An 11,378-nucleotide genomic window follows, 5' to 3' on the forward strand; every position below is an offset into this window, starting at 1 on the left:
TTCTTTAGATCATAACCAATGAGACGACAACTGCCTTAGAGCTTCTAGCCAGGTGACAATTCCAGATGCAGTCAGCTATCTACCAAAACTGCCTAGCCATTAGATTATCTATTAGCAGAAGGAGGAATGTGCAGAAAGTTTAACCAGACTGATTGTTGCCACAAAATAGATGACAATGGCAAAGCTGTGACTGCGATAGCTACTAATATTAGGAAAATAGCTCATGTGCCTGTCCAAAGTTGGAAAGGATAGGACCCTACTAACCTCTTTGGAGGCTCATTCTCCACTTTTGGTGGCTTTAAGACTGTGGTTGGGATAGTAGTCCTCCTCCTCTAGACCTGCCTCCTCCTCCCATGCCTATTGCCTCTTGTTATCTGATCAACCACCTCCCTCACAGAGGCTATAGTAGAAAGAAAAACTGCAGCATAAGTCCTCATGCTGTGGAGGTATCAACCCCTAAACCAAAAATTAAAAGAAGGAGATGATGCTCTCTGACCCAGTCCTGGGACCGAGCATCAAAGTGGGGAATGTGGCAGCCTGACCCTGCCTGGCCATTTCCTGCTTGAATGAGTTCATTCCTGACTGCCCTCCCCTCCACCCCAAGGACTCTTTGGCTAACATCAGTTTTCTCATAGCTTGCCAACCAATCAATGTTCTTCTTTATATCTGTAGCTGTGTAGGAATGACAAGACTATATAAAACTGCCCGTTATGTTACAATCAGGGCTCAGCCTTTGGATAAGAATCCGCTGAGCCAGTGCTGGCATCAATAAACACTGCTTCCTGCTAGTAGCCTTGATGTCCTATCTCTCTGTTCGAGAATCCTGCAACAGTAGTAGGCTATGAAAGTGCCATGAGAGAAAGTGCTATAAGATACGTAGCGAGGTGGTTGACACATTGGTCAAGGAAAGCTAGAAGAACTGACATTTATGCTCAAAACCGAAAATGAAGAATGAACTCTGAGAAGGGCTGGCGAAGAGCTTTCCAGATATAGGGAAGAGCAAAAAGTCCTGAGCCAAGAAAAAGCTGTCAAAAGCTGGGGAGAATGTGGTAAGAGTGTTTTGAGATAAAGTTGCAGAAAGAGTAGGGGCAGAAGGAGGCAAAATTTTCAATGTCTTTTAGGTTGTAAAAATTGGTTATTTTAACTCTAATAGAGAGCTATTAAAGGATTTTACGCAGTGTTATTGAATGATCGGAACTATATTTGAAAAATTATAGGCTTTGATACAGAAAATGAATTAACGTTTAGATTTTGAAAATGATTCAAATGCAAAGGACAAAAGATGACAGGGGAGGTTGTGTCCTGTTGTGTGTTATAAATACATTCTTGGCATAAATTAAAATTACCCTTAGAAAACCAGACCCGGCCTTTCCTTTTCATTACTATCCTGTTCTCATTTTATTTCAGCATTCACCCTTGTGTTACAGAGCTTAATAAATTTTCAAATTCCTGCAAAGGAATGCTTGGACAAAGCTGTGATAAGTGCATCAAAAAGTATGTTCCTCGAAGTCAGGTTGGTCAATCTCAAGTCTACACTTAAATTTCTTTTCATTCTTGGGGCCCGGGTCCCTTTAACATGCTCTCTCCAAAAGAAGCAAGTTAGGACGGTTCGAACTAGCTGCCCATCTTACCTCAACCAACCACTGGCACCTCAGGATTAGGAAGTAATTTCTGCAGGATGCTATTTTAAGCTAACATCCCTCTAAGACTAGGAGATGCTCCCAGGAGGATTCTTTCCTACGTGGGCTTCGAGCCTGGCCGGGTGGTAGTGGGGGCTCCAAAGACGCCACGACCCTAAAATCAAACCCAGGCCTAGGCCGGCTGAAGGAAATAACACTCCAATATCCTTTCTTGCACATTCCCAAATCGTCTAGCATTCCCCACACGGATATTATGAGGATGTACCCACATGCATCCCAAAAACCCGCTAACTGAGAAGACGGCGAGCGTCTGCCCGTGCGCCTGCGCCTGGGTCGGCCGGGGGCGGGGCGGAGCTCGCGTGCTGACGCGAGTGGGAGCGTGCTCACGTAACGGTCTGGCGAGTAACCGTCTCCTGGCTTCGCAGCTCAGGTGACGTTGCAATTTTTTTCCGGAGTCACTATTTTTAAAAAAATCTTCCTTAAAGGCGGTGAGTTGCGCGAAGCAGAGCATCTGTGAGCATTTGGTACTGGGCGAAAATGGTGGCTGAGGGCAGGGAGAAATCAAAAGGCCGTTGATTCCACAACTCTACCATTGATAGACTTGGCCTTGCGCTACCACTCTACACCCTTGACCAGGAAATTCTTTCTTTGGCTTCTCTCAAACTTTCTGCAAATTCAGCGGGTAGTTTTTAGGTGTTCAATATGGTTAAGTACATCGGTAGCTATGAGGGTGATTAATTTAGGGAGTTTGACTCCGCTGAAATTGCATTATCCTTATCAGGTTCTCAAAATGTCAACGGTCAAGGAGCAGCTTATTGAGAATCTAATTGAGGATGATGAAGTTTCCCAGCGGAAGATCACCATTGTTGGAACTGGTGCTGTAGGCATGGCTTGTGCTATTTGTATCTTATTGAAGGTAAGTGATAAGGCCATGCTGTGGCCGAATGTCAAGTAAGCACTTTTAGGTCTTGTAGGTGTTAGTAAATTCAGGGTTGCAGGGCTAATCCCTTGACGGCAAATATGTATCCTCTCATCTGATTTTAACGCAATTTAAGGATCATTTATTAGGGGTTTACTACGTGTCAGGCATTGCTAGACTATTTTAGACTTATTCATAGGAGGCACATTGATTGGATTATTAAATATTATAACGTCTGTTGAAATGATCCACAAATTGCCTTTCTTGAAGAGTAATGGGTGAACATCATATTTCCCAATGGCTTATACTTTAATTTTTTTAAATTGTACGAGTATTACATGCTCATTGAAAAATAAAAAGTACCAAATTTAATAAAGTAACAATGAAAGTTCTTTAATTTTACTTTCCATTTCCAGAGCATTTTTTCATATGCTTATTGGCCATTTATATAGCTTCTTTGGAGAAATGTCTATTTAAACCTTTTGCCCATTTTTAAATTAGGTTATTGTTGTTGTTGAGTTGTAGGAGATCTTTTTATATTCTAGATATTAACCCACTTATCAGGTACATGATTTTCAAATATTTTCTCTCATTCCGTATGTTTCCTTTTACTCTGTTGATTGTGTCTTTTGATGCACAGAAGTTTTTAATTTTACTGTAATTCAATATATCACTTTTACTTTCGTTGCCAGTGTTTCTGGTATCATGGCCAAAAATCATTGCCAAATTCATTGTCATGAAGCTTTTCTCCTATGTTTTACGAGTTTTATAGTTTTAGGTCTTACATTTAGATCTTTGATCTATTTCAAATTAACTATGTGTATGGTATAAGGTAAATGATCTAGCTTCATTCTTTTGCATGTAAATATACCATTTGATGGTATATTTCCTCATTGATTCATCTTGAAACCCTCAAAAATCATTTGGCCGTATACATGAGGGTTTATTTCAGGGCTCTCTATCCTGTCCCATTGCTCTATATGTCTATCTTTATTCTATTACCACACTATTTTGATTACTGTAGCTTTGTAGTAAGTTTTGAAATTGGGAAGGATGAAACCACTAACTTTGTTTTTTTTCAAGATGGTTTTGGCTATTTGGAGTCCTTTGAGTCCATGTAAATTTTATAATGTACTCTTCTATTTCTTTAAAAAAAAAAATTGCTATTAGGATTTCGATAGGAGTTCCATGAAATCTGTATAGATCACTTTGTGTAGTTTTGACATCTTAGCAATATTAAGCCTTCCAATCCATGAACTTGGGATGTCCTTTCACTTATTTTTGACTTCTTTAATTTGTTTCAGCAACCTTTTATAGTTTTCAGTGTATAAGTCTTTTGCCTCTCTAAATGTTTTAAAGGTATTATTTAATCTTTATAACAACCTTAGGAGGTAGGTACTATTATCCTCCACTTATGTGAGAATACTAGAGCACAGATGTTAAGTAGCTTGCCCGTGGTCAAATGGCTAGTAGGCGAAGGGGCCAGAATTCAGATCTTGGCAATCCGGACACATATCCTGTGCTCTTAAAAGCTTTTCTGTATTATTTAGACAATTTTTGGAACCCTGTAAAGACATATGACTAGAAGATGCAAAGCCAGTTAAATTCCAGAAAGGCCCAGTAATCGGAATTACCAGTTGCTTCACAAGGTGGAGGTGACGGATGAGACAAATAACAGGAGGGATTGGTTAGAAGTTTATATGATGAAAAGGAAAGCCATCAGATTCTCTTTTCCACCTTAAACAACTGGGCAACCACCTCTCACATCCCAGCAGACAAGGGGAAGCAGTTAATTCTTTGAAGAAATTGAATCAGACAGGCTCTGCACTCAAGACATTAAGGACAATAGAGGACAGACATTTTATTGAAAGCAGTAGAATGCATTGAAAATCTACATATTAGACAGTGAGGCAAGAATCCTCCTACTGCCACTGGGCTTCTAGAAAGCAGACTGTCAGAGAAAGATGACATATAGAATAGAGATAAACTTACAGTGTCAATCAGGAGATCCAGTAGCTGACTGATGTTTCAGTACGAAACAAGAAAAAGCAGGAAGAAAATTATTTAAGAGATAAACAATTCCAAAACCGAAGGGCATGACTTTGCAGATATAAAGAATTCACTGAGTGCTCAGCACAATGAATCACAAAAAGCCTACTCCAAGGCATATTATCGGACATTTCACAACTCTAGTTGTGAGAAAGGTCATTTGTTCAAGCCCATTTATTTTTTACTAGAATCTCTTGTATTCTGGCAGATACCCAAGTGAAGCAGAATAGTTCAGGACTTTGTCTTCAGGTCACATTGATATGTATTGTGGAATAAATAGGAAGTGATAAGGGATATTAAAATAGAGCCCATTGACTTAAAGGGATATATAGGCTGTAATGAGGACCATGACACCTACATATGTCACTGAAAGGTGGACTTTAAAGGGTTTATAAGTACATGTAAAGTTTTTAAGAGTACAACCTAAGGTTTTAGCTGTACAACCTACTTCCTTGTCCTGTACAAAGTAGAGTGGCCACAGCTGTTTTCCTTAGATTGATTTTTAGTCTCTTGCTCTCTACCTTACTGTGGTTGCTCTGGAACTCCCTGGAGAAAAGTTCCTAGGATGCTCATAACTATTCTTAAAAGATTCAGAAAGGCTAAACAAGCCCAGAGTCTCTATTTGGAGCTCTATTTAAGAAATGACCCTCAGAGATATAGTTAACAAAAACTTTTAGGGATTATTTTGAGTTCTGTCTTTGACAGTCAAGATAAATGGAGCTGGGAAGTTTCCCTTGATAAGAGAATTGTCTGGTTAATAACCTGTTGAGAAGGAAAATAAATCAGTCATAATATAATTTAGAAATAGGCTGTGTTGGTTATTATTGTCATTCAGCTCCAAATCCAACTTTCTCTGCTTTGTGATACTGGTGCTGGATTTCTGCTTAATCTCTTTCTCCTTTGCCATTTGGCATCTTGTTAGTTTCTTTCAATAGGGGCACTAGAGGGAAGTAGGAAGGCTGGAGGAGAGCAGTGACTTCCTTCTTCCTTATGGTTTGTTGTTCTGGTCACAGTCATCCCAGCAGCTTCAGAAAGGCTAAACAAGCCCTTTGCTCTAATGGTAGAAGTTGGTTCTAGCCCTCCAGTTTCTTTTAGAACTCCCAGCATTGGCCTCACCATGCCCCTTCAGTGGTATCAGCAGCCTCCAGAGTTCTGAGACTAGTCTCATGAAGCATCTCTTTTAGTCTCTCTCTTTCTTCAGCCTTAGGTGTAGGTGTGATATTTCAAAGTGCAGTTACTATCTCTGGGTTACCTCAAGTGTTACCTTTTTGCTCTTTCAGCTCTACAGCATTTGTCTAACCAATTCCCTATATTAAATTCCTTTTGTTGAAATGCTTACATTGGTTTCTGTTTTCCTGTCCAGACCTATACACAGACTGATGTAAAAAAAAAAAATCTTAAAAAATCTTAAAAAATCTTTTTTTTTTTTTTATCAGTTAGCCGAAAAGTGATATGTGATCCTTCTGGGTGAAACTCCTTGTCCTCCTCCTATTTCTGATATGTAACCCATAATTTAGTAAATTTTAGAATTTACAGTTTTCCAAAAAGTCCAGATGATACCTGATATGAGAAAAAATATTATTAAATAGGGACTTTAATACCTTTCCTTTACTGCTCGACTTTGAAATCTGGCTACTGGAATCTGAAGGAATATACTCCTATATAGTTCTATATTCTGCATGTGTGATGAAAACTCAATTGAAATTGGAGTAAGCAATACAGAGACAATATATTGTTCATATAACTAGAACATCTAAGAGTAGAGCTAGCTTCAGGTACTACTAAATTCTGGAATTCAGACATGTCCATACACAGTCTCTGTATATCTTGGTTTATAGTTCCTCTGTTGGCTTAATTCTCAGTCAGGGTCTTTCTGTATGATGGTAAATATGGCTATACAGTTTGTTCTTAGAGTCTTATGTCATTCTTAGAGCTTATGATTTCAAAGACAAATTAGTTTTAATTTCTCATCTTCCATTTTCAAACCTCATAGGCTTTGTGGTCATTTGTTATGCTTGGGCCATATGCCCATTTATGAACTAATGACTGTGGCCAGAAGGAAGAATGGAACAATTAGTTGGGTCTGGTTATATGTTCATCTACCCCTAGGTTAGAGGACTGACATTAATTGTACTGTACTGAACCACATGGAATGGGTTCCTACAGGTGGCTTCCTTTCTATTCAGGCCATTAGGATGCATTCTAAAAACAGTTTCAGCCAATTCAGAAATTAGGCATAGGATTAAATATAATAAAATCTTTTGAAAGAATTTCATAACTTTTCATTGGTTTTGAACTGTTAGCTGAAGTGGAAAAAACCCAATTCTAAAAAGATTAACAATTATATTAAGGCAAAGCAATTAATATGTTTTGCTACATTCTGTTGTTTACCTTGACTTCTGGTCACTCTAGGCATATTTGAAAAACACCAGTTTTATATCATCTTTTCTATTAAAAATATAACTTTTCTTTGACTATAAAGTAGCTACATAAATTTTTTTCTCAATTCTCATAAAACTTAAATAGGAACATTTTTCCAGAAAATTTTATTCAGAGCTTTCATGTATTTTAGGATTTGACTGACGAACTCACCCTTGTTGATATCGCCGCAGACAGATTGAAGGGAGAAATGATGGATCTTCAGCATGGCAGTCTTTTCTTTAATACTTTAAAGATTACTTCTGGAAAAGGTTAATTTTAGTTTTATAAAGTTATCTTCAGAGTTTTAAAAGATGTAACGAGTTTTACCAAACTGATATTTATAAGTATTAAATTAAAAATAGCACCATTATTGTTAAGACATATAGTTTTAAAGGTTAATTTTTTTTTTTTTTTTTTTTAAAGCCTACAGCACTCAGTATTCCTAGGTGGTCTCCCATCCAAGTACTAACCAGGCCCGACCCTGCGTAACTTCACCATCAGACGAGATCATGAGTGTTCAGGGTGGCATAGTCATAGACAGTTAGTTTTTCAAAAGTAGAACTTTTCATTCTTATTGGAGAAAATTTGGTAAATACAAAGAAGTATAAAAAAAATTTAAATCTCTTCTGATAAGTTTTGGGTATTTCCTTTTTCTATTCATTTGTTTTTTTTATATAACGGACATATAAATGCTTTTTAAACTTGTTCAGTCTTACAGATTTTTCAAAGGATATGCAGTCTTAAATAGTTTTTGTAATATTATTGATATATTGATCAATGCTCTTTAACCTCGTTTTCTTTTTGTGTTTATAGAAGATCAGGTTTCAAGGCTATAGAGTATAGACAGGAAATGGAAAGCTTGGCCCCATTAACATTAGCATCATGTCTTGACCACCTAAGAAGCCTCAAAGAATTAGGAAAAATAATTATTTTATCATGCACTAAAGTGTATAGTGCATTCTTTGGTAATTTGATTCAACAGACATACTTTCTACTAGAAGCCCTCATATCTAACATGATTGAAACTAAAGGTGGTTACATAGTTTAAAAATACTGTTAGAAAGAGTCATCATAAACATTTTATGTTGACCTAAAACATGTAAAGATACTTAGAAATTCATTTGCTAATTTTCTGATTGTAGGGCAAGGCCTTTGAGTATGATTGAGCTGCTTGGAGTTTTGCAGTATATTTTTAAAAGCACACCAATAGTGATTATTTAAGTTTCTTTAAAATACTATAATTAATTTAAAGATACTCATGAAGCAATTCGATCACAAAACTACTAAATTTTTGTGGTTTTCCTTCACTTTTATTTCTCTCGCACCCGAAAGGATAATTTTAAAACAACTTGCTTTTAACATGTCTTTCCAAGGCATTCGACTTAATTTTCATAGAAACAATTATTTTAAAATATTATGAAATATTTGAAATGTAAAGAGTTTAAGTATAACAAACATCAATGTATCCAACACCCAGCAAAAGAAGTGAAACATTACCAATTCAGTTGATACATTCCATATGTAACATCTATTCAGATCTCAATCCTGAATGTAGTATTTATCTTTCCTGTGCATTTCTTTCTCACTTATATTTTAGTGATTTACATAGTATTGTGTAATTAATAAATATAATTGGCATAAATACATTTGGGTATAAACATGACTAATTCTTGATATGCAGCAACTAATGAGCGGAAGTACACAGACATATTAGATGTCTTCTAGTTGAGAGTATTCAGTGTACCTTTGCAATCAGTATATTTTATATCAGTTAACCTATTGAATTGGTTAAGTAGAGTCAAAAGAGCTACTACAGTATTAAAATTCTTAAAAAAATCATTCAGTCTTTAATTTCTAGTAATATGTCAGGTTATATATGGATCAGCTGTTTTCTGGTAAATTGTTTTGTATGGATCAATGTGTCAGATGTATGGATCAATATTGTAAGATGTCCATTTTTCCCATAGTGATTGTAGATTATATGCAATGGCAACTAAACAGATTTTGTTATTGTTTTATATGGTAAACTAATTCTAAAATCATTCAGAAAGTGAAAGGTCCAAGAACAGACAAGATGCTTTTTAAAAACGTTGTTAAAATACTTACTTTGTGATAGTCTATCATAAATAAGTCAATAGAATTTTCACTCTGCTCCAGATGCATCTGTGTAGTAAGAACCCTGTGCCATCCAACTGGTGAATGTACAAATGATGTCCCACCTCTTATCCCAGCTGGAACGCAAATCTCCCATGTCATTGCTATCCATTGATTGCTTCCAAATCCAGATGACCAAATAGTTCTTTATTCCCAAAGTAGGCCTAAAACAGTTAATTTAGGGATTCTAGAATCTGCACCCCTCTTAAACCCCATTAATCACAAGTGGAATAAAGCTCCAGTGGATGGCAAACTGGCCATACTTGAAGAGCTGCTGCAGCCTCCCCTTGACTTTTATGTTCCGATTCACCATGACAACAGCCTGGGTTGCACAGTCAGCAGGACACTTGGAAAAAAACAGGTGGTGAGACCTTACCAGATATCAAGACTTATTATAAAGCTACACTAATTAAGTGCAGAGACACACAAAAGATTGTTATATAACACTCATTGTAGTGTTACATAACACTACAATATTGGGAAATTTATGGACTTATAATTTTTTTTATTATGGTAATGGTTATTTTCATGGAAAGAAATAAAGTTAAACTCTTACCTGATAATACACACAAAAATTAATTCTAGGTTGGTTAAAGACCAAAATGTGAAAGGCAAAACTTTAAAGCTTCAGTTTAGAAGATAATATAGGATACCTTTATGACCCCAGGGTAGGGAAGAATTAAACACAAAGACACAAAAAGTACAAACAGAAAAGAATATAGAGTTTAGAGTCTGTGTTCATAAAAAACACTGTAAAAGGGTGAAGAGACAAGCCATAAACTGAGAGAAGATATTTGCAACATAAACAACTGACAAAGGAATAGTATTCAGAATAAAAGTGCTAGTATAATAAGACAAATATACATAGCCCAATAGAAAAATGGGAAAAAACTCAAACACTTCACAAAGAAACTCAAATAGCCTATAAATATATGAAAAGAAAATCTCATTAGTAACAAAGGCAAGGAAAATAAAAAGCATATCAATATACCATTAAACACTCATTAGACTGGCAAAAGTGTGATAATACTGTTTGTCAGGATGTGAAACAATAGGAGTTGAACATGAACACATTCTACAACCCAGAAATTGGACTCCTAGCAATATTCCCAAGAGAAACTTGTGCACATGTGCACTAGGATATATGTACACGACTATATAGTGGTGCTATTTGTAATAGTCCCAAACTGAAAACAATTCAGTGAATATCAATACTACATTGTTTAAATTATGCAGTGTGATATTACACAGCAGTGAAAGTGAATGAACTACAAGGATACACATTAACATGGATGAATATCAGATGGATAATAATTAGCTAAAGTAATATATAACCTTATTAGTCAAAAAACTTAATACAAATATGTTGTTTAAATAGGCAAGGTGGTAAACCTTTTTTTTAAGGGTAAAGTGATTTTCACCATTTAAGAATGGTTGTTAACCTTTGAGTATGAAGGATGTAGATGCAACCTGTTAGGGGCACACAGGGCCTTCCAAGATATTGGTGATGTTCTGTTTAATTTGTGTGATATTTACAGCGTTGTTAACTTTAAATTTTTTTTTTTTTTAATATGCCTACAGCACCTGGTCTTCCTAGGTGGTCTCCCATCCAAGTACTAACCAGGCCCGACCCTGCTTAGCTTCTGAGATCAGACGGGATCCAGCATGTTCAGAGTGGCATGGCTGTAGACTAACTTTAATATTTTAAAAATTTCTTTACGTAGGTGCTTAATAGGGTGTGGGGGGGTGGTACACATGAGGTTGTTGCGCGGTCGGGCAGGGTCAAGCAGGGTCTGGCGGTTTCAAGGAGAGGAAGACAGAACTGGAGCCCGCACGGGGCAGTGGACACGGTTTTGCTAAGAGCTGAAGATGGCGGTGAAGATGGCAGTGAACGTATACTCAACTTCAGTCACTAGTGATAACCTAAGTCGACATGACATGCTGGCCTACATCAATAAGTCTCTGCAGTTGCATTTGACAAAGATAGAACAGTTGTGCTCAGGGGTTGCCTATTGTCTGTTTATGGACATGCTGTTCCTGGCTCCATTGCCTTGAAGAAAGTGAAATTTCAAGCTACGCTAGAACATGAATACATCTAGAACTTCAAAATATAAGCAGGTTTTAAGAGGATGGATGTTGACAAAACAATTCCTGTGGACAAATTAGTAAAAAGACAGTTTCAAGATAATTTTGAA

The 11,378-nt window shown here is 36.7% G+C and overlaps 1 protein-coding gene, 1 non-coding gene and 1 pseudogene across 2 annotated transcripts in view; 1 reads left to right on the plus strand and 2 right to left on the minus strand.

Moving 5' to 3' along the window:
- Nucleotides 1-1,414: 1,414 nt before the first annotated feature.
- Nucleotides 1,415-11,378, plus strand: part of LOC105303904 (L-lactate dehydrogenase C chain) — a 46,805-nt gene continuing 36,841 nt past the window's right edge. The window contains exons 1-3 of the mRNA XM_011377753.2: nt 1,415-1,494; nt 2,422-2,556; nt 7,181-7,298. Of these exons, the coding sequence (XP_011376055.2) occupies nt 2,431-2,556; nt 7,181-7,298 (244 nt within the window). The 5' untranslated portion in view covers nt 1,415-1,494; nt 2,422-2,430. The remainder of the gene's footprint in view (nt 1,495-2,421; nt 2,557-7,180; nt 7,299-11,378) is intronic.
- LOC105303922 lies at nt 9,200-9,536 on the minus strand (annotated as a pseudogene).
- On the minus strand, nt 10,756-10,874 carry LOC111730568. The gene has a single exon (XR_002776745.1). It is a non-coding gene; the product is annotated as a 5S ribosomal RNA (ribosomal RNA).

Source organism: Pteropus vampyrus, unplaced genomic scaffold (assembly GCF_000151845.1).
Source record: "Pteropus vampyrus isolate Shadow unplaced genomic scaffold, Pvam_2.0 Scaffold321, whole genome shotgun sequence".
In the NCBI taxonomy this organism is placed as follows: domain Eukaryota; kingdom Metazoa; phylum Chordata; class Mammalia; order Chiroptera; family Pteropodidae; genus Pteropus; species Pteropus vampyrus.